This window comes from Dermacentor albipictus, chromosome 8, assembly GCF_038994185.2.
Source record: "Dermacentor albipictus isolate Rhodes 1998 colony chromosome 8, USDA_Dalb.pri_finalv2, whole genome shotgun sequence".
NCBI lineage: Eukaryota > Metazoa > Arthropoda > Arachnida > Ixodida > Ixodidae > Dermacentor > Dermacentor albipictus.
In genome coordinates, this window is record NC_091828.1 from 90,641,059 (window position 1) to 90,664,644 (window position 23,586).

Genomic DNA, 23,586 nt, shown 5'->3' on the forward strand with positions numbered 1-23,586 from the left:
AACCTCATGCTATGTAATGAAGGCCAAGAAATACTATTATTCGCACCGCATGCCAGGATCTCTTCATTAGCCATCGCATGCACTTGTGACACATAGCGCAATACATGGTACATTCACACATGGGACACTCACACAAACTGCATTTTCGTTAACGTCGCGATCATTGGTTAGTGAACGATAGTGAATGTGCATTTTTTTTTCGTGCGGTGATCCCTGAGCCGGTGCGTCAGTGTGGTGTCCCGGACTTTAACGTTATTTTTTTTTCGTATATAGGCATCATTGCTTAAGTGCAACGGCGACACCTGCCAAGTCCAATTGTTATATCCTTTAACACATAATTTATACCGTTAAACGATTAACTAGTGCCTGGTATACATAATCCAAATCTTATGCAATCCCTGCAAGTTCATACGGGAACTTGAAGGCAGCGACACCATTTATTTTTTTTATGTTTGCGGCTTGTCTCGCTTACGAAGTCCGTTGTTATTCTAAGAGTTATGGTGAGAGTAATTTATTAATAATGCTAAAATTATTTTCTTTCCTTGAGTGTCGCTTTAAATGGGGGATGGGAAATCGCTAGTACTCTTCATTCTGTTCCAGTAACAAAATAGATAACAAAGCAATACGAAATATAAAGTTTTTGTGCGTTACATGGAACTTCAGAAAATTGAGCAACTGATTGAAATTTTCTAAAGCATCATGCACGATACATCTCTTTTTAGAAACCGTAAAAACAAAAACAAAAAACCTACTCTCAAGTTCCTTCGGTCATTTCAGAGTCAGATTGAAAGCATCGGACGGTGGCTGAAAGAATACGGTGACGTTTTCGGGTGAGTACAATTTAAGCTATAGACTTCTTGTTTTTCTTTTTTCAATGAAATATATGAAAAAGTAAACCATTAGGAGCTCTTTTTCGCTTCCACTTTGGAATTTTAGATCAATCTGACAAAGCTTTATAGGCGATTTCCTGTATATGCGGCTGTTGAACAGGTCAAAAGCAAACAAATCGTAAATTCAAGAAATAGAAAACGGCTAGTTACAGGAACGTGGCTTCTCACTTCGCCTCACATATGCTAGTCAGAATCGCTACCAATACCTGTTATCTGTTATCCTCAATGTTACAAATGATCCGTACCCATAAATTGTACGTTGAGGAATCAGCTAACTCAACAGGCTGCTCCCGGCTTCGTGGTATCCCAGTGGCCGTTTCTTCTTGCAGCGCTTCGACGGCAAATCACGATCAACGTGACGCTAACGCCCTTTCGCGCGTGCTCCCATGACGCGTTCCCCTGGCTACTATGTTCAGTTCCTGCGGTTTCGTGACAGATGTATTAGAAAGTTTTCAATGCATTGTCGTATCTCGCTTTGGGTGAGTCATTAGCTCTGAGCCCGAAGCAGGCTAGCGTTGTCGGCACATGCCATATGGATGCATTTAGTTCGTTAATTGGCTGGTTCATCCGCTAAGTGATCAGTCAACTTATCTTTCGAATATCTATTCACTTTGCTTGTACCCCTAAATAAAAATTCGATCATGGAATGAGCTTTGAAGGCGCACCTAAATCTTAGCACAGAAATGCTTTCTTAACATTCTGTGTGGGAGCATTTTTTTCAAGCGACCCGTATAATTGAATCATACATTACCGACTCGCCCGTCAGTGCTAGAACCTGCGAGTAACCGACTGTCCCGTCGGGTATCGAACCTGGGACGTCGAGCTCTGCAGTGCCACTCCATAATCTCAAAGCTACCGCTGCGGTTGAATACGCCATGTGAGGAGTTCACCTGCAAAACTTGTCTGTTGCGTGCGTTTCGCCCGTGTCTTCTAGTGCAAGGCCACCGCATCTTTACCAAGCTTATGCACCGGTCAGGTAACCAGTGCTGGCAGTTTGCGCAAGTTGAATGGGAACAACGGTGTATGCCTACGCTTTCTCGCTGTCTTATCGCCGTGCTTGCGAGTGCGCTGCAGCGCATGCGTGGAACCTTCTCCTCAGAGGCAAAGCAGGGGACTGGGCCAACAGTAAAAAATCTTGAAACGACGCGGTTCTGAAAAAAAAAAGTAATATGAATCTCGTATTTTCTGCGGATGGCATCATTTGCGCGCAAGTCCCAGCAACGTCGTAACTGGAGAATACGGAAAGCACCGGGACTTTAGCGGTTGGGGACTCACTGGCTAGGGATTCGGGGATAGGGTGGATTTGTGAATTCGCGGATACACGTAAATGTAGTGGTCCTAAAAACAAGCAAGAATATATTTTGTTCCCTGCCTCTCTCTTCGTCTTTCTCTCCTTGGTTTTGTAAACTATTCGAATGAGTTCCTGGGGAAAACGCCATGCAAGCTTGATCACTAGGTACCACCGGGTACCACAAGGTAAAGCATTTCGCATTCAGGCAACACACCTGCGAACCGTATCTTGACATACAAAGGCTTTCAAAGTTTTCTCTTTTAGGCATGAATTGTGGCTGCTTCGCACGCTGCAAGAAATAAAAACGCGCTCGTTTCGTATGTGACACGAGCACTGCAAATAGCGGCATATCGCTTGGGCTTCTCTAAAGACGAGTGCCAAAGTACCGGCATGTATATACACGCTCGAGTGAAACCGCATTTTAAGTATTCAGAGACATTGCCGTGTCGCGATTGCGGTCTCCCACATTCCGTTAACCGAGAGCCACACGGCAATTTGCGCAGATGCGGGCTAAGTTATAGAATCATCAAAGTGCAATATATTTTTCCTGTACAAAATGATGAGTGCGCTTTGTGCTTTTCTGTGGTTTGCAGAGATCGTGCATTCCGTGCGCGAGATTGCAAGTTACTAGCCTACTAATGGCTTTCCCGTTCTTCTCAAGTATATATAGGTTTTTGCCAAGCAAATATTGATAATAATGAGCAGTATAGCCTCTCGTCGACGGAGCAACTGTTTCCGTTAGCTAAACAGACAGGAAAATAATTGGACAGGTAGACAAATAGTAAAAGAGCACACTATCGTGATACCGTGATTGCACTTGTAATTCTTTTCACAACGCGACTTTTCTACTATGCAAATTGTTAACACAGTGTGTGTTCGAGCGGACCCGTCCGAACGTCGGCACGGGTAGTCCGAGCCTTACCGCCTCCGTAGCGGGTCCTCTGGACGGCCCTGAGGAAATGAAATCGAGCAGCTCATGCAATCCGCTGGTAAATGCGCAACGGTGAGACATATATATAGCGCTTGATTCAGACAATGTAAAACAGAATAAGCAGTGCTTCCAAAAGGGTCCACTGTTCAAAAAGCCATTCGTGCGTCGGATAAGTTCGCAAGAGCACGCGACGGCCATTTAGAATCAAGATCGTACCAACAGCCACGAGAAACAGCAACTGGCAAACCTGCTTTCGTGAACGAAGAGCTCGGTGAATTCGATCCTGCTTCCCAATAGATTTTGAGGAAACTGATTCGCTAAACGCCACACATACACTCACGCTAACTGTGGGTAAAGAAATGTTAAATCGAGACTTGCAGTGGATCTCGGACCAAGACTACACAAACCGGCTACAGCGTTTGAGCAACAATGAATCGTCGTATGCGCCTTTTACCCACAGAAATAGGGATCAAGTTCTTTGACCTTATGAATTTTCATTAGTCTATATTTCTTCCTAAATTTACTTCTTTTGTTCAGCTCACAGTAAGCGGCTTTCGGGCTTTTCCTAATTACGGCGGAATTCCCCAGTAAATCCGTAAACGAGAGCTCTAACCTAATAACTTGACATTTTTCGCGCAGCGTACATAACAAGGCACGAACGATTTTTTTATTATTATTTCTTCCTCTCTATCCTAAAACTTCGGAAATCATTACCTCCAGCTGACAGCTCCAGTAATAACTCCGTGGCTGCCTTCTTAGAAGCAGAGCAAGAAAACTGAAAAGTGCCCTAAACAAAGCGACGGGCTGAAAAACGAGAAGGAGGGTGGGGGGGGGGGGGGGGGGGGGGCAAGCAGCTGCTGGCATGCTTTCATGCAAGCACGAGAGCCTCCGCTTATCTCGTTACGGCGTGATCGCGTCTTTGGAGGCCAGCAGCATTCGTTTCTTGGGATAACAACAGACAAGACTCCCACGAAAGGAAGGCGGGGTCAGTCCCGTAAATCTAATAAGGACCCGACAGTAGCATAAAGAGGCTTCCCGCGCTGCGTTTTAACGAGAGACGTGCCCGAGACCAGGAAACAAGCGAAAGAAACCAGAAAGAAGGGTCGTTTATCCCCAGAGTATATAGCCTTAGGCGAGCTGGTGGTAGAGCCCGGAAAGAAGTATGCGCAGCAGCTTGGTGCAAAATACGAGAGGTCACCACGGGCTGGGTAGTTTATTTTGTGCTTTCTTTTCTGACGATGCTTACGAGAAAGCACGACTCGGTGCAGGAGAAAAAAAAAATACGCACGTCGCATACCACTACTATGCGCGAGCGACCGTGCGAACACGGGAGAGAGCGACAAGCGAAAGCGGAGCATGGTAACAATAGTTGGACGTTATTGCCCGATGGGCAACCATGTATGCGTAGAATACACAGGATGTGGCAAGTGACAAGAAAAAAAAAATGGAAAGCGAAGAAAAACGATAACATAGTCGAAAAATAAAAAGAAAAGGTGCCAACCCGGGCCAAGCAGCGCACTTCACTTTCGCTCTCTGACTTCTAATATGTCGTTTTGAAATATAGGTACTGATGGTGTGTTATGCACGCGTCACGAGCGTAAGACATCCTTTAAAAAAGTCTGCACGCAAGGCGTAAGGACATCCTTGAAATATCATTACAAAGCCTCGGTCCGACAGTAGTTCCTCAGAAGTGAGAATGGCTCCGTATTGCTCTAAACTTGACCGAACGTAGCTGCAAGTAAACGTACTTTTTACAAGTGGGGAAGTGAAACCCGAAGAATATAAGTTGAGGTGCGATAGGCAAACACACAGCAACCACTCGGATAGGTATGGAGGCGCGCAAGAAGGGCCAAATGAGCTATTCAATTCTGTCGCACTTACAAAAAAAAAAATTCTGTCAAGTTACAAAAAAAAAATGTGTCAGCCTAAGTCAGCTACGCAAACAGAGTTCTCCGGTTATATGCCCAAATAAACGTGGGTTTTTTAAAGTTTGAATTGGACACGTTGCCTATGCTGAGCGCCACAGCGCTCTATATAGCCCTTTTCATAAACATGCAGCGCCGCGCTATCGCCTGGTGGCGTCTCTTGGCGAGAGCTTGCGCCAGCCAGCTGCCGTCGATGCGAATGTGAAGGCATCGCGAAAATGTTTGCTTTTCTTTTTGAGGTGGGAAGGGGAGGGGGTAGTACTGAGTTATCTTTCGTGGTAGTCCGCTGCCAGTTCCTAGCATGCGTACTGAGGAATCTCCGGCAACCATTTTACGATTATTTTACTGGCCTAAGCATGTCGCAGAAGAAAGGAAGAAAGTTGGCAGGCAATCATACTGTGTGGCTGGCAAAATGTTAGATAGGCAACAACAAGAGACTAACAAAAGAGACGTAGTCTCATAAAGCTTCTACAGCTTTGGCACATCACCGCTATGCAATGTGGCGAAGCGTACGCATGTGTATTTGAGAAAAATAATGGCGGACGGTCGATCTTGCACGGGAACACCCCACGGCACTCACTGGCACCTTAAATTCTTGAACCGCAACTGAGATCCTACGCCACCTGCTTAATCGTAATCTCACGCCCTGAGGCCTGTGTGAGCGGCTACAATATTTACCTTCACGTTCTAAACGATCTCGCAACAATACATATCTGTATTGCAGTAAAGCTTTGATCAACCATTAAGAAACGCAGAAAAACGAAGAAAAATTATGTTCCGCTAAACTGCTAATTTGTCTTCGCTAGCGCCACTCGCATGCATCCTCAAGGACATATTGGAAGCAAATTTCGAAAGCCATACCCTTCTTAATTCCAGACGACGTAAGCGATAGAGGAGGCGTGTTTTAAGGAATAGTTAGACCTATAAATCCTTCGGCACTTACAAGCCAATGTCTTTTTTTTAACTGAATTTGCCTTCCTCTGCGCTCCTGACGGATGGTAACGTTTAAAACATGCCTCTACTGTCACTTGTGCCATCTGCAATACGGCAGGAACGAGCATTCGGGATTCTTATGCGACGTTAACATAAAAATAAACAGAAATTTTCTGCCGCACCAAATGCGCTATAACTTGCCATCCTGCTGTAGGACAATGTGATTTAAAATGCAGGGTGTAATTCAAGTTCGCACAATCAGCGTCATGTTCCCTTACGACCTACCAGATCATGTGACGGCTTTTGATGACTCAGCGATGAAACCTTAAGCTTCGACGTGCATGCTGTGAGATTTTTCTTTTTTTTGTTCTCCTCATCGTTTTGTACACCATGCTCCAATTTCCCGTTCCCTGAGTACCCGGGTTTGTGCACCAGCTTGGCACAGCTGAGCTGCCTCAACTGAACACAGTCGGTAAAATAATGGCATAACGTGGCATTGCTTTGACGATAACTTCGTTACGCATAAAGATTACTTCGTGCCATCTCCTATCCCAAACAGCTCCATAGCCCTGAGGGACACCGTAGTGGACGACTTACGGTTTAATGTTGACCACCAGGGGGTTCTCTAACATTTGGCTGTGTTTAAATGTAGGAACCTTTCTGAAATTTTAACCGAATCGAAAAGACGCCGCCGCCATTGCTGCCGTAAACGGATCCCTCGACCTTGTGCTCCATAACGGAATGCCATAGCCACTGAGACACGACGGCGCTTATCAAAAAAAAAAAGAGAGAGAGAGAGGAGCTTAGAGCGCTACCACTCCATGTTCACACCATAGCCGATGAGAATTCCTAGCACATCGGTGCTCATTTGTCTTTGGCAACGTTACGCCTGCTGATGCGCTGCGAATAACAGTGTGGCATCCTTATCTTGGCGCTTTATGACAAAGAGGCACTCGGGCCAAAGTACTCGCCGGCATGCCTTTGGAAGGCTAGATATGCGAGTCCCTATCCTCTTACGCCACGACAGATGTGATACAACATGTTGATGACACAAATGACTGAGGTTTTTTTTTTTTGCTTGTAATGACATTTCTTGGCTTCCCTTACAAGAACCAAGACAAACAAAACACCACAAGAAGCGTAAGCGTGTTAAACATTGTGAAATACCCAGCACGTGGTTGCACTTACGATACACCTATATCGTCATAGCCCGCACCGTGGATTTTGTACTAGAGGATGGCAAAATTTGTTTTAAGCCTAAGTTAATATTCTTGCAAAGGAAACTTTCTCAAGCAACAAGTGCTCTTCTCTCTGCACCCGCGTTGTTGGCCATGATCCCACTTTTATGGCCCGCCTTTCTTTCAACATTCTTTTTGTTTTCAGATTCTATTTGGGTGACGCCCCCTTTGTGGTCGTGAAGGACCCCGTCATGATAAAGGAAATATTCGCCAGAGAATTCAACAACTTCAGCAGCCGAGGGGTAAGACGACCTCTGCAAAGTATGATTCCCATTTTGGGTTCTAGGCTTAGCACTTGCACGGACTTTTCGCCCCGTGCTTATTTATTTTTTTATTCAGCATTGATTCAGACACAGTGAAGGTCTTGGATGGCAAGGCTAAAGGCAGTACATTGTCTGCCTGACTAAGGCCCTTTCACCCATACATTGCTCAACAGTGTGGTAGCATATAACATACAGACAGTATACACACGTATCAATAGCGTCGATTACTATCATCGTGGACAACTGAGACGCAAACAGCGGAGCGTGTGCCCCAATCGCATAACTGAAGATTCAGTGTGGGCCGTCGGCCAGTCGCCCTTGTCGGCATCTTGCGCGTATGCTTCAGAAGCGGGTTCACGAGCGACCTAGAGGGCGATAATGTGGCCTATACGGCCATGTCTACCCGTACTACATTGTTCGAAGCTCGTTTCGCGTCGCCCGACCCACCGCAGTAGGGTGGCAGCCCGCGCTGTACAGCGCATAGTTTTTTCGTATACCTTTCGTGTGTGTGTGTACATAAGGTGCATCTCCTCTCCACACCCCCTTCCCCGCTGTGCTCCAGCACCTGCTGCGCATCCACGAGCTGGAACCGACGCTGGAGCGCAACTTGGTGCTCGTCGGCGGCCGCCAATGGAAGGAAACGAGAAGCTGCATGCAGCAGTTCTTCACGCCAGCGAAACTGAAAGTGGTTGGTTTTTCATGTCTTTTCGTTTTCTTTTCGTAATGTTTCGGCAGAGTCAGCTGTTGAAATTGCAGTGCTGGCGCACGTCCTTCCATGTGCTCGCATGTACTTCCCGTTATCGAGGCACGTGGGAGCGGTAGCGTCGGCTGTTGAGATGAATCCTCCCTTAGCAGCTGCTATCTATGTACGTGCTCACGGTGTGAAATTATTGTTACTGCGAGAGCGAATTGCACGGACTCGCGAGAACTCGCCGTCGCCGTGCTGTCCAGCTATCGACGGCGCATGCGCCGCTGGCACGTAGAAGCACGCAGCAGTTTCCCGAGGCTCGGAGTGGCCAGATGGCCGCCGCCCCGACGAAGCGGAGAGGACGCACCTTCAACGCTCCTCCCCATCCGCTCTGTGGCGGAGCGGGTGGCGCGGGCGGAGCGTTTTGCCTTCCGCTTCTGGCATGAGTGCTGTGGGCACGTATATACACGCGTTTTGTATATATGCATGCATGTATTTGTCCGACACATTGAGGAAACTAGACGATCGTCCTCTGAGTGAACAGACAATATTAGAGCACCGTCCCGACCGATCATCGGCTCAGAAGGCAGTGAAGGCACTTTTGTGTTTTCTCAGAACTTCTGGTTTGCTTGAGCGACTTTAACTGAAGTGCTGTCCGTACACGTACCTACACCTTCTCTCTCCCTTCTTTCTCTTCCCCTTTTCCCTTCCCCCAGTGTAGGGTAGCCAACCAGACTATTGACTGGTTAACATCCCTGCCTTCTTGTATTCTTCTCTCTCTCTCGCTCTCTCTATGCATGCATGTATATGCCGCCTATACACATTACGTACACTTGCACGCATATAGACCTTGTATACGGATACATGTATATACAGTACGTTAGCAGTAATACTGACCTCTACAGTGTATGCGCTGGTCTAAGCAAAATAGGCGGTAAGAGTCAAGCTAACGTTATCTAATAATTCACTCTGCGCTGACTGACGCCGACGCCTACCCGTCCATCTCATCTAAAGCATCAATGTATTACGATGCCTATGTGACACCACTGGTGGGGCTCATCGCCCCGCAGGCGTTGTGAGACGCCTCGTGGCTCCTAGGGTGCTGTTCCTTCTGCACAGTAGCAGATGTCCCGCGTGCTGCGTCGTGCCAACATGTCTCGCCCGCGAATAGTTAGAACACCGGCCGATGAGTTCGACCGCAACGCTAAACCTTCCCTACGCTATTGCTGTCGATGGCTGCCGAAATGTTTCTTCCCATTCAATGCATCTAATGATAAAACTTGTTTCCCTTAAAAATGCCTAATCTAGCTACTACAGCAAGTACATTTTTCAGGTGGGTCCTTGGTTTGTTTTGCAACAGTTCTTGGACGCATATTTAGCGCCAGCAAACAAGGACGGAAGGGAGACGACAACACAATGCGCATTGTGTTATCGTCTCCCTTCCGTCCTTGTTTGCTGGCGCTAAATATGCTTTCAATTTACCAACACGCCCAACAAATGGCAAATGGCAAGTTCTTGGACATTGGGAAACTTAATATAATTCTGGCCGCAAGCTTACAAAACTCACTAAGCAGTAAAAAAAGCCCTACCATAAGTGCAGCAGTTAACTAATCTTAACAGGGCAACATTGACGTGTTCACATAGCTCTGAAGTACATGGATAATTTGCATACCACGACGGCCCCAATAAACAAGTACGGGCCTCCATGTCGCACTCTCCCTCACTGCTAAATTTAATAGCTGCTATTGCTGTAGAGAGAAAAAACAAAGTGGCAATTCTCACGCTAGACTCGCGACTGTAATGCAATTGTATTTTTATTACTTATTTACAGCAGCTCGCAGGCTCCGCAGAGGGAGCATTGAGTAAGGGGAGACTGCTGAAACAGGGTTTTTTTATAGGAGGAACACAGTACATCAACTTATAAACACATTAAAATATACGAATGGTAAGTACACAAAAATACAGATCATCACGGAGAATAAAGAAATACACAGTCATTATTACAGTAGATATTTCAAACATGCCGGTATTCGCCGCGATGGCTTACCGGTTACGGTGTTTTGCTGCTAAACAGGAGGTCGCATGGTCAAATCCCCGCTGCCACGGCTGCATCTCGCTTGGAGCAAAAATGCAAAAACGCCCGTATAACGCGCCCACAGGGCACGTTAGACATCCCCTGGTGGTCAAACTTATTCCGGAGTCCACCACTACCCCGTGCCTCATAATCAAATCGCGGTTTTGGCACGTAAAACACAAGAATTCAATTCGATTCATAAATACCGGGACAACTGACGCGCACAACAAAAGTAGAAATTAGCGGCCATCATTGAAAATTTTTGAGGAACCATCAGCAGCTGCAGCACTTCCCGAAAGAGTCCGGGAGCGGTAGTAAAATGAATTCACCGGTAAGGCTACTCCGTGGTCGGATAGCACGAAAAAGCGTGGACCAATTCTAAGACAGCGTGTGAAGAGACATGCGACTGCAGCTTAAGTGATTGTGAAGCCGACTAGACATGCGTGCATGAGTTTCCAGTGGGAGACGGCCGTGAGTTATAGATATAATTATGAAAAGAAAGACACACAACGTAGGAAGGTAACAACGCATTTATAAAGGCTCAAGGGAAATGTCATTTTTTTACTCAACAGGTGCCGTAGTGTAAATTGTAGTTGCGCGTGATGAACAGGGCTTGTCGGACTTGCACTGCTTGAATAGCGGAGATTAGCTATTCTTGATGCGGCGACCAAGTGGGTGAGACATATTCCAGCTGCGGGCTAAGAAAATAAGAGTAAACAATTTCCTGAACATCAGGTGGACAGCTGCACAAGTTGCAGTGTAGATATCCTATATCTTTAATCGCTTTCGCGGTTATCTGTTTATTATGGGTAGACAATTATAGGTTGAAAGTGTACACGAATTCCAAGCTAATGATACGTACACGCTCGACCAACTAAAGCGGCTTTTATGGCATAGGAAAAATCCATGACGACATCTCATGTATTAACGATTGTCTTTGAACTTCCGCATAACATCATGTCCTTTTTTGTGATCATCTGTGAGTTATTACTGTGAGTTGCCTGACGCACTCCCTCCTGCTGCTCTTCACGAATCAGCAACGCCAGTTAAGAGCTACCGAAGCGCAACACAAACATGGCGTTGGTGGGCACCACATGAGCAAGGCTATATCGCCGTTCAACACGCCACAACAAACGCTTGCCTCCGACACGAATAACTGTGCAGCTTATCGTGTCAGGTACATCACATGTTGCACCCTCCGCTGACCCCTCGCTCTCTCAGCCTTCCTTTCAAGATGTTCCACGGAGGATATGCCTCCGCGCATCGTCGACAGTGGACATTCGATTTGCACTACGCTCTCGCATTGATTATGATTGCTGTTGATGCAGGTGATGCCTGCCTTAGCGGACGCCCAACGCGAGTTCCTCAACATCCTGGGCGAGTGCGCCGACAGCGGCGCCGAAGTGGACATCGGCTCTCGCTGCGAACGGTTCACCTTTGACGTCATCAGCAAGGCGGCGTTCAACCTGGACACCCAGGTCCAGCGCCATCCGGAGAACCCGCTTTTCCAGACGGCGCTGCTCTGCTTCCCTCACATCATGAAGGGCTTCCTGCATAACTTGGGCCGTGAGTCGAGTTGCCTTCGCGGTGGAACTCTGCCGCACGCTTCTTTGCGCGCTCTAAGTACAAGACGCCCAAGGGGCAAGCAAGACTTGCGGCTAAACTGTTTCATGCGATAGCGCAACAGCTAGCTCTGTAGCTTTGGGGCCGCTCACGGAGGCTCAGTGTGGTCTAAGGCAGCTGCTCAAACTGCTAGCTGGTACGAGGGGGAAAATGCGACAAGCTGGCGTGTGCTGCGCGTGCCACACGTTTAGAAGGGCGACTATGGCACGAGCGAACCATGCTTGCGATCGTGCCCGAACGGCTATAGCGCTCGGCTGCTTTGCCGGAAGTCAAGGGTTCCATCCCACCATTGGTCACGTATTCCTTTGTAGCGCTATCAGTATCAGTTTTATTTATGACAAAAATTGGGATAATTACATTATAAGTATATACGGAAGGAGGTCCCGTAGTTAGAAACTGATATGGGACCTCCTGTGCGTGATGACTAGAATTAATAATACAAACAACAATGGCAATATGTAAAATTTACGATAATAAGGGTTTTAGAAGACCAGGCGTAAATGGACAGAAAAGCAGAATATGAATGTAATAAACAATAACAAGGCTTCGGATTAGCCAACCAAAAGTGAAACTACAAAAATACCTTCAGAAGAAAAAAAAAGGCAGACTTCCCCCACCTTGCAGGTATCTAACGGAAACCTCAAGAGCTGTCGAAGCGCAAGCGATCGCATCGCAGTATGCTGGAAATCGCAAGAGAGATATGATGCATAGAAACCTCACTTTAATAAATGAGCTGCGTGAAGTCGCCCGCGCGTGCTGCTGTTGAGACGTCACAGTCATCACAATCATCGCAATCTTAGTAGGCTATCGCGTACTTAGAGAGTGCTCTCTCTTACCAATTTTGTAGTCTTTAGCATATCCAGCCAGTAGACGCAAATGCGGCAATAAAAAGCTTTGGCGAAAGCAACCGACTTCTTGTAACTGAAGTCGAGATAAGGTAGAACTTTGGCGGCTGTCACCCCGTCTGTACGTCGATTTGTGTATTTTGTAAATGTGGTAAGCCCTATATGCCTTGAAGTGTTAAGAAGCGCTCCCAACAATACCACGTGTAGGTTCAGTACGCTGATTATATATATATATATATATATATATATATATATATATATATATATATATATATATATATATATATATATATATATATATATATATATATATAAAGGGGTTTCACTAAATTGGCTTTATCTAGAGGCTCTTTCCATATTTATTCATTCTAGTGTACTGCCCCACATTTGAACAAAAAAAATAAGCCATGGCTAAATAAACCATTACTTTCTTACTGCCGTTGTTTCAGTGAACCTTTACCATTGGCCATGGGTTATCAAGGTATTCCAGAAGCCCATCAGCTTCTTCTTCACAAATCATCTAGTCCAAATGACCAAGCACGCAGCCGAGCTAATCAAATTCCGTCACCAAAACCCGCAGGTAAGAGCGCGTATTTCGTATTAACCGCGAATACACAGCTTTAGCTCGTTCATAAGCTTCTCAGTGTTAGCGGATTACCGAGTTACCACAGACATGGACCGCGGTAGCAAAGACGGTAGCAGCATCTTCATACGCTTTGCTCAAATGCAACACGTTTGGAATTCTCTCGTGTTACGTGATACTTCTTGTCGAAGGGAAATCGTAAGACGAGTTCATGTTGCCGCTTCGGTCACTACTAAACGTTCTGCTGAGATGCAAAAGGTGCTCGTACACTTAGGTTTTGGCACCCGTTATTGAACCCTAGGTGGCCCAAGTTTCCGGAGTCCCCCACAACGGCGTGCCTCATAGGCAAAGCATGGTTTTGCACGCGAAACCCAATAATTTTAAGCATGAAAGACGGGGATCCGACCAACACTACGACAACACGACTACGAGCCCATACCTATTAGCCCAAGCTTTTAGACAATTTGAATCACTGGGTCGGGGTAGAAGGTGTGACAACTACATCATAAAGAGACCAAATGCACCACAAGAAGCAGTACAAATAAGCAGGCCTTCCTATGCCTACAAAGACTTAAACATGTGTGTTTGGTACTGAATTAAGTGACAATTGAGTTAATATTTACTACTACTATTAATAATATTCGCAGAGATGTTTAGGCTTGTGAACACGTAAAGCAGTTATTGCGGCTGCACAATTTTACGTTTGTGTAAATCGCAGACTTATACATTTCTTGAGCTCAGCAATGTGCTCGATCCTTATCAGTGTTGTTTTAGAGAAGGGCGGTCGACAACCGATCAACTTGTGCGCATTGAAGGAAATATCTGTGATGCACTTATACATAAACAGTTTTTCCTATCGAAATTCCTCGACATGGAGAAAGCGTATGACACGGCATGGCGTTACGGGATCTTGCGTTACGAGATCTTGCTATATAACCAGCATGTCATCATATGCTGGGTGCCGGGTCATAGGGGCATCGACGGTAACGTTCTGGCGGACCAGATGGCCACATCAATTGCATCATATTCTGTTCATCCTACCGATGCAGTCCCTGTCACAGATCTGAGGCCCTGCCTGTGCAGGAAACTGCAAAACTACTGGCAACGCTTGTGGGCCAGGGAAACAAATAATAAGCTCCACGTAATAAAGCCACAATTAGGGTTCTGGCCTTCTGCAAAGAAATCACGCCGTACAGATGTCCTATTCTGCCGTCTTAGAATAGGACACACATTTGAATGAATGAATGAATATATCTTTATTTCCAATAGATTGGGGGAGACAGGGAAGAAAAGCTGCAAGTGCAGCTTGAAAAAACACCCTGCCCCCTATGACCACAAGACATGGGCAGCGCGGAGCTGCCGCGTGTTTTTAACAATAAAAATATACACAGTTTTGAAGAATGCATAAAAGGTGAGTAGTTGTACATAAAGAAGCTACAAAACGTTTCACATATGAGAGACAAAAAACATATATACACATATATATGTAATATAAATGTGAAAAAAAAAGCTGTAAAACTCATCTAATCTGCACTTCTGAAATAGCTGGCCATATAAACATTAATACTAGTCACACTGAATTAGTCGAGAAAATTCTGACGGGGTAAGGGTATATATATCAATGCCAGATTTGTTGTAAGCATTTAAAAGCCTTGGTAAGTTGTTTTGTAGCATTTGTGAGCTGTAATTAGTCCTAAAATGGTGCACAGTCCACGGTTCTGTGTTTCTTGTGAAACGTGAGGGGACACGTTCTTCTAAGCATGATAATTTAACAAGGGATAGATCGTTTTTCCTGTTCAGGTAATAAAACTTCTGCAAAAGTCGACGCCTATAGATTTCGTGAGCTGTGATAATTTTAAACTTTTCAAATAAATTCTCGGTGTGTGCATCATACGGAACATTTGCTAGGACGCGTACTATCCTTTTCTGTAATAAAAATAATTTGTTTAAATTCGTATCAGTTGTAGTGCCCCATACGAGGTGACAATAATTGAGATGAGAGGCGAATAAGGCGTTGTATAATAGTACTTTAACTGATGTAGGAAGAAGGTAACGGTTACGGCTTATTATACCTGTTATCTGACTCAGTTTTTGCGTTACAAAGTTTATATGGTCATTCCATAGCAGCGATGAAGAAAAATACACGCCTAGAATTTTGATGCGTTCTACAAATTCAATCGGAGCATTATTATAGGCTATGCCATGTAGTAAAGGGGAGGTGCTTCCCTTTGGACGAAAAATTATAGCTTTAGTTTTGGTTGGGTTGACACATAAACAGTTTTGCTTAGACCATGTACTAAGATTCAGGAGCACTTCATTTGATGTTGTGATAAGCTCGGTATAAGAACGTGATGTTAGAAATATACTGGTGTCGTCTGCGTAAATTAAAAATTTTACATTGAAATGAATATTTACAATATCGTTAACATATAAATTAAAAAGCAAAGGACGTAGAATGCTGCCTTGAGGTACTCCAGAAAGTATAAACCTCTCTTGGGACCTGAAATGATTTATCTGTACATATTGGCGTCTATTTTGAAAATACGACTTAATAAATTCAAGAGGAAGTCCTCTAACTCCATAATGATTGAGCTTATGAAAAAGAATATTGTGGCTAATATAATCGAACGCTTTACTAAAATCTACAAATAAACCGAGAGTTATGAGCTTGTTTTCGAAATTGGTGAGGATATATTCTTTATGATGCAGTAGGGCTAACTCTGTAGACTTGTCTTTTTGAAACCCATACTGAGATTCGCTAATTAAGTTGTGCTTATTACAGAATGAGTTTAAACGTACAAATATTATTTTCTCTAAAGCTTTGGAAAAGATAGGGAGAACAGATATGGGCCGGTAATTATTATTATCTAGCTTGTTGCCTTTCTTATGGAGTACTGTTACTCTCGCACTCTTCATCTTTGCAGGAAAAACACCAGTTGAGATGCATAAGTTGTATATGTGTGCAAGTAGCCCAGTGATTTTATGTAGCACAAATTTTACGGGTGTTATTTGTATCCCATCAGGATCAATGCATGACGAGTTTTTAAAACTAGAGAATACTGTATGCACTTCATGAACATCTGTAGGCTGGAAAAAGAGCGTGTTTTGATTTGGAGGGAAAGTAAGGTCAGGAAGTTTTGCAGAAGTAACATTGGTATCGCGATACACAAAATGTTTATTAAACTGTTCGACCATTTCCTGCTGTGATAACTTCTGTCCTTTGTAAGCAATTTGTTCTATAGACTCGCTCCTTCTTTGTCGCCCCAATACAAAAATCAGGTTATTCCAAAGTTTATGGCTCTGAGAGCAAGAAGAAAACATCTGGAAATAATATGCATCTTTTGCTTTTCGTAACTCTTTGGTTAGTTTATTTCTATACGCTTTAAAAGCCTTCAAGTCAGCAGGGTCACGGTATTTTACAAATTTACCATAAAGCTGGTCACGCTTCTTTATTTTCTTAAACAGGTATTTTGTTAGCCAAGGCTTTCTGAAATTTTTATTTTATGTTTTTATGTTCTTATGTTTTAAATCCATTTGGCACCCATAACTTTTTACTCACCGGAAGTGACCCTCCAACCTGTGGCAGATGCGGGGAGAGGCTGACCGTACTCCACGTCCTCCTGGAGGGTCGAAAAGCCGAATCTGAGAGAAGAAGACATTTTTCCTTAGCATACCATCTACACATTCCTATTCATCCTGTAATGTTTCTGCGTCCAGAACTGCTTTTTAATACAAACACAGTCCTAGGTTTCTTCAGAGATGTTGTCCTAAAAGTTATTAGTCCCATACATTCGTAGCGCTTCCTCTCTTGAGAGGATGCCGCTGTGATAGTCATACTGTATAGCACATGCCTCCAGGCCCTCGTGTTTCAAGGGCTCTGGCGAGGCAGTAGTGCTCCAGGTAAATTTACCATTTCACATATCTTTTATAATGCATCATTCTCTCACAATGGATTTTATTGCTCATAAAACATCTCATTATCATCGACATAATCCTATAACAGATAGATTTTACGTACTCTAGAGCGACTATTTTTAAGGCCCCTTTACAGCCACGTCACATCAACCTCATTGAACTCATAACTACACTGCGAATTCATCAACACTGGCTTGGCGCTCTTTGGCCATACCTGGCCTTTGCGCCAATAAAAACCACAGCTTCATTCATTCATTCACCTGTCGCAAATGCGCATCCGTGGAAATATGCTGAACATAATTGAAAGCTATTTGTCAAATCGTATCTTCCGCGTTAAAATCGGCAACGTATTATCGCGACCTTTTATACAAGAAACAGGTGTACCCCAGGGAGGAGTACTCAGTTGCACTCTCTTCATCTTTACGATGAACATACTTTATTCTTCACTGCCACCAGCCATTTTTTATTCCGTCTACGTAGACGATATACAGATAGGTTTCAAATCTTGCAACCTTACAGTGTGTGAAAGACAGGTACAGCAGGGCTTAAACAAGGTGTCCAAGTGGGCAGACCAAAATGGATTTAAAATCAACCCACACAAAATTTCTTGTGTTCTCTTTACAAAGAAGAGAGGTCTGGACAACAAATACCTGTGAACAATGAACACAAATTCCTAGGTGTAATACTTGACTCGAGGCTTACTTTCATCTCACATGTAAAATTTCTTAAAGCAAAATATCTAAAAACAATGAATTTACTTAAAAGCCTATCCCAAGTAACATGGGGTAGCGACAGGAAGTGTTTACTGAATCTTTACAGTAGCCTAGTTCGATCAAGATTTGATTATCGTCTTTAGCACCCCGAGTGCGCTAAAGATGTTAGAGCCCGTCCACCATCTTGGTACCCACCTGGCCACTGGCGCATTTAGAACAAGTCCTGTCGAAAGTCTATACGTAGTCAGATGAGTGGTCACTCCATTTTCAGAAAACATACATCAACTTAACGTATTTTCTCAAGTCCGCTCTAATAAGGAACATCCATGTTTCACAACCGTTAACGACTTGACGTGTGAAGCACTTTTTCAGAATAGACCCTCTATGAGACTTCCTTTCTCACTGTTTGCAAGAGAACTTAGCACGGAAATGGATGGCCCAGTTCTCGAACATCGCCTAATGCCTCCAGCTAAGCTATTACCACCCTGGGAGTGGCAAGTGATAGACTGTGACATATCCTTTGTAGATGTCAAAGCAAAGCCTGCTCCTGACCTCGAAATCGCTATACACTTCTGTGAACTTCAGTTGAAGTACTCCTGCAGCGAATTCTACACAGACGCGTCAAAATCGCATGTTGGCGTATCTTACGCTGCTCTTGGTCCCTTTTTTTCTGACTCTGACGTGTTAAACCCCCAAACAAGTATCTTCACTGCAGAAGCCTACGCAGTACTTTCTGCGGTAAAACACAACGCAACTAAAACTTGACAGAGCAATAATATTCACAGACTCGTTAAGCCTTGTAAAAGCACTAATTTCTCTACAAAAGCCCACAAATTCTGCCTTCAAGGAAACTCACTCTTGTGCAACATTTACTTATTGCAAAGTCATGTAGTAATATGCTGGGTTCCTGGCCATAGAGGAATCGAGGGAAATGTGCTTGCCGACGAGATGACCAAATAAATGGCATCGCAGGGTACTCGTTCTGCTGCAGTCCCTGCCACAGACATGAAGTCTTTCCAATGAAACAAACTGCGATGCCACTGGCAACGCTTGTGGGACCCAGAAACGAGTAATAAGCTTCACTTAATTAAGCCGAAGTTAGGTTTCTGGTATCCAACAACGAAAACACGAAGAACAGATTTCCTATTCAAAAGACTAAGAATAGGATACACATTTGGCACTCATAACTTTCTCATGACTGGTAACGAGCCTGCAACTTGTGGTGGATGTGGCGACAGGCTGACCGTCCTCCATGTCTTGCTGGAGTGCCGGGAAGCCGAAAGAGAAAGGAGGAAACATTTTCCTTTTGCATACCGCCATTGCATTCCCCTGCATCCGGTTATGCTTCTTGGTCAAGAACCACTTTTTAAGACCAAAGCAGTCCTCGCTTTCTTGAAAATTGTTGGGCTACATGTTACAAGCCCATTCATTTGGTAGCGCATCCTCTTTCCAGAGGATATCGCTAGGATAGATTCTCTGTATAGCACATGCCGCTGGGTCCTTGGGTTTCAAGGGCTCTAGTGAGGTAGTGCTCTAGACAATTTTAGCATCTCACGTATTTTATACATTGCATCAATCTTTCTCAATGCATTCTAATGATCATTGTACACGTCAATAGTCATTCCCATAATTTTATTACTCGATCATTTTATGGAATTTGCATCAACTCTTTTAGGCCCCTTTACAGCCTCGGCACATTAAGATCACAGAACCCACTAGTCCACTGCGAATTCATTAACATTAACATGGCGTTCTTTGGCCACACCTGGCCCTTGCGCCATCAAACACCAAACATTCATTCGTACGTTTGTATAGCTTTATTTTCTGCTGCATTGCACGCATACGGTACGAACTGTTCTTTTTCCTTCCCCATTATCCATATGACCCTCTTTTCACAAGAACTGCGCTTTCAGCTTCACACTCGTTTTAACAGTTCTTGGAAGCCATTTCCTGCATTCCGATGTTAGGCTAAACTCGTCATTTCTCGTGTTATCTCTATACTTCAGGTTGATGAGCCCGACATGGCTCAGCTCCTCTTGGACGATGCACTCGAAAAGAGGGACTCGGCAACCAAGAAAAATGAAGCGGCGGCAAAGAGAACCGGTACGACTTTCACAACTTCAGTTTACAAATGCATATAGCAGTCAACAGAAACTTATTTTAACCCTATAAAACCCTAAGACCATTTCACATGACAGAAAAGGAACCCTTTCTGTCGCGAATTACGATTCACTTTCGACAAATACGTCAATGTCACGTAGTCTTAATATAACTTGCTTCAGACCCTCTTGAAAGAAAGAAAAGACTGTAGGAAGATCATCCCTGCATTTTATAGCGAGTCCTCGTAATTACACAGTAATTTATTTCCGGCTCAGCCTGTGTTCCAATACTCGCCGTAGGGGGCTAAATAGACAGCTTAGTGGAGGGCGGTTATCTTAAGTGCCATTTCAATTCTAGCGAAACCGGCGAAAGGAAAAGCTTCACGAAGACAGCATCAAACGTCAGAAACGATTGTTTATTTTGCCGGCCAAATAAGATGGATGGCGCATGAAAATGTAGCGACGCTTTTTTACGCGCCTAATGTAAGCGAAGTTGTGTTTTTCATAGGCTATCGAAGTGTAAAAAGACGGCGATGGTATGTTCTTTGGGTAGCCTTTTTCTTAACGCGAAATGGCGCGAGATAACGTCTTTCAGATGGTTCCAGGTGCGCCCACATGCTTGGGCTCGAAATTATATCTGCCAAGCTGTCAACATAGACTGTCTACAATGCTGGCGAGAATCGGAATACTGCCTTAGTGTACACTCAGTGAGGCAGCAATCTTTCAATAGAAGACGAATCCTCAGCCCAAACCACATGGACTAGTCAATTATTGGCAGCGTGCATAACGACGAAGGAAAATCTACTACTTCACCATCGTTGAAGGAACGTGATGCTTCGAAGAACCTGTCACATATCGTAGTGTCTTTAGTAAAGTAGTCACGTACAGCAGTACTCGGCAGCCTGAAGTGAATTGGAGCAAGAGTGGGTGAGCATAGGAATGAATTTATCCACAGATCAGTTTCTGTTATTTTTTTCTTGCAGAGTTTTAATGGTCATGTTTGGCAAAAATATTGCTCACCCTCAAGTGTGGGCACCACGGCTGGAGGGGTGAAAATGATTCCTTCATCGTTACTTCTTGTTATTAAAAAATAAATCGTACAACAAACATTGAAATTCTTACGAGTAACAAAGTAATTAGTACAGTCCCTAATTAGAAAATAATTTCATGACTTATCTGCAGCTGGGAACTAGCTCCAGCGTATTGAAACGCCCTACTATTGGCTTTGCGTTCACCTTCCCCACCCTAATCAGACTTTAAAACTGCCAAATTGAGCGTATGAAACGTGTACTTTACAATAGATGGAGCGAGGATATGTGTATCCAAATATCAAACTTTGGCTTAGAGAGGCACACTAGTGAGGAACTCTGTATGAGTGTAGAAAATTTCCGTTTATTTAACGTGTGCCAAAACCTCCGTACACAAGGCGTTTCGCATTTGATTCCGCATCGCAATAGGGTCGGTTCGACTGCCCAACAAAGCCCTGTATATTGCACTCGGCATGTTGTCGTCATAAAAAACTGACCCATCGCACATGCTGTAAAACTTCGTTTATTTCAGTAGTCCTAACTTGTGCTTCAATCGCTGTCCTAGGCGCAGTGATCGTTCAGTTCCGTTTCAGTGTCAATTTCTTATTCATTCAACATTCAGTCCGTTAGCTAAAAATACCATATGAACACGGGTCCCAAAGTGGGCTATTGCACCAGGACATTTGGTTACAAGAAAAAAAAAGCACAGACGATGTTGACTGAAAAATGACTACAAATATATGCACAGAAAAAAATGTGTGGCAATCCAGATAAGTTACACACAATAATATACAACACTGCGAGTAACTTGTAGTAGTCAAGATTACATAGACAGAGGGATGTTCTTTTGTGTTGCGTATTCAGCAAACGTTGCAGTGCTATTTACGCTCTCATATTCTGTAATGGATGCTTTTACAGTGTACCTAAAAACACACCGGACTGGCTATGCATTTCTCGATTCACACTTTTATTTTGGAATGTTTATCGAAATCTACGACAGTTGAAGCAAGTGACATAATTTGGTGCGGAGCAGTCACAGCAAGAATGGTTGGCATAAGCAGATTTAAGGGAATCCTCCTTGTGATGAACACTGCCAGGCAATATACCATGAGAATAGAATCGTCCAATAATTTCTGGTGCGCTAGGCATCCTTGTGGGCCACTTTCAACAAAGCCTTGCACAAATGAACAGACCTTACATTAACCTGAAATCCTTTTAAGAACAATCCTAAGTTTTAGTGACTCACTATGCGGACAGACTCTTTAACATCAGAAAATCAAGTGAACCGCTAGAAGGCATTTCGCATGTGAATGCTTGCGTAAATAGTTGACAGGTTCTTTAGAAAACGAGCCTGATCTTCATCATCGACAGGCTAGGTACTGAATAAGCCTCATCAGTAGGTGCAAGTTGCCCGGAACTGCATGCTAGCACCCCACCATAGAAACCGAATCTTTGTTGTTTGGCTGGTCGGTTGTTTGTTTGTTTGTTTGTGGTGTAAAGTTACAGAATATTGAAGAGAGATGTTCCGACTTAATCATCTCTAAGAAAAGCGAGGAATCACCAGCCGCGTCGTGATCTGACCACGTTACTTTTTTTCTCGTCATTCTCTTTCTGCTATCCTACCACTTAGCACCATTGTCCCAGCAGAAGTTGTACGAGCTTGGTACCAACTGCATGGACGTTTTTCTCGGCGGGTGAGTTCTCGAGTTAGTGACAGAATATAAAAGCTCGTTAAGTGGTTCATGCTTATGTTGATTTGTTTTTCTTATTGAATGCAGCTACGACACAACGAGGCTGGCATTGACTTATTGGTTTTATCTCATGGGCAAGCACCCAGACATTCAGGAGAGAATGAGGAAGGAAGTACTGGAAGCTTTTACGAAAGAGGTAAGTCTATCTTTTATGCAATGAAGTGAATCAGGAAAATCTTTAGTTACATGCTGGTGCCTAAAAAAAGGAAACGACACAAAAGTGGAAAGCCAGAAATGCTAGTTCACACTTCGCATTTATGCGATGCTAGAATGCAGCCTTACTTACGTAAGACACGAGAGCGGCAGTTAAAATGACACTGTTCGAACCGTGCTGCTATGCACCATACTGGTAGCATAACGCAGATGAGTTTAAGCTATAGCCTTAAAAAAAACGCCCAGCATATAGCTGTAAAACATCCGGTCTAGGTATCTTTTTTTTCGCGGGCTGTGTCATTGCCATGATCTATCATAGCAACAAATTTTTCCTGAGCAGCACCAGCTGCTGTTCACGTTTATAAAGTTAGTGTCCCACATTACACACCAACCTAATTTGCTATGTTCCACGTGCATTCAGCTAGCAGAATCACCGTCATGCACGACACGCCATTAGTGAATATCATGAGATATTTACGAAACCAGCAGCTAGCGCTGTGTTATATGCAAACAGTTTTATCTTAAATTCTGCTAACCTACTTCTATATTGTAAAATATACTATAAACATTGAGTTCGTCTGTTTTTCTTGTTATGTTTGTTCTTTTCTAAAATATTTATCATTGACATGCAGTGGCATTAAGT

The 23,586-nt window shown here is 44.0% G+C and overlaps 2 protein-coding genes across 4 annotated transcripts in view; one reads left to right on the forward strand and one right to left on the reverse strand.

Moving 5' to 3' along the window:
- The window catches only part of LOC135911357 (uncharacterized), a 371,373-nt gene that overhangs the window by 146,745 nt on the left and 201,042 nt on the right, over nucleotides 1-23,586 (reverse strand). The window lies entirely within an intron of this gene.
- The window catches only part of LOC135911337 (cytochrome P450 3A5-like), a 51,517-nt gene that overhangs the window by 9,143 nt on the left and 18,788 nt on the right, over nucleotides 1-23,586 (forward strand). For 2 of the 3 annotated variants that reach the window (XM_070522891.1, XM_070522890.1), the window contains exons 3-10: nucleotides 778-830; nucleotides 7,354-7,450; nucleotides 8,034-8,159; nucleotides 11,562-11,799; nucleotides 13,151-13,281; nucleotides 19,919-20,015; nucleotides 22,670-22,733; nucleotides 22,818-22,926. In XM_070522891.1, the coding sequence (XP_070378992.1) occupies nucleotides 778-830; nucleotides 7,354-7,450; nucleotides 8,034-8,159; nucleotides 11,562-11,799; nucleotides 13,151-13,281; nucleotides 19,919-20,015; nucleotides 22,670-22,733; nucleotides 22,818-22,926 (915 nt within the window). The remainder of the gene's footprint in view (nucleotides 1-777; nucleotides 831-7,353; nucleotides 7,451-8,033; nucleotides 8,160-11,561; nucleotides 11,800-13,150; nucleotides 13,282-19,918; nucleotides 20,016-22,669; nucleotides 22,734-22,817; nucleotides 22,927-23,586) is intronic. The other variant, XM_070522892.1, reaches the window with a different exon arrangement.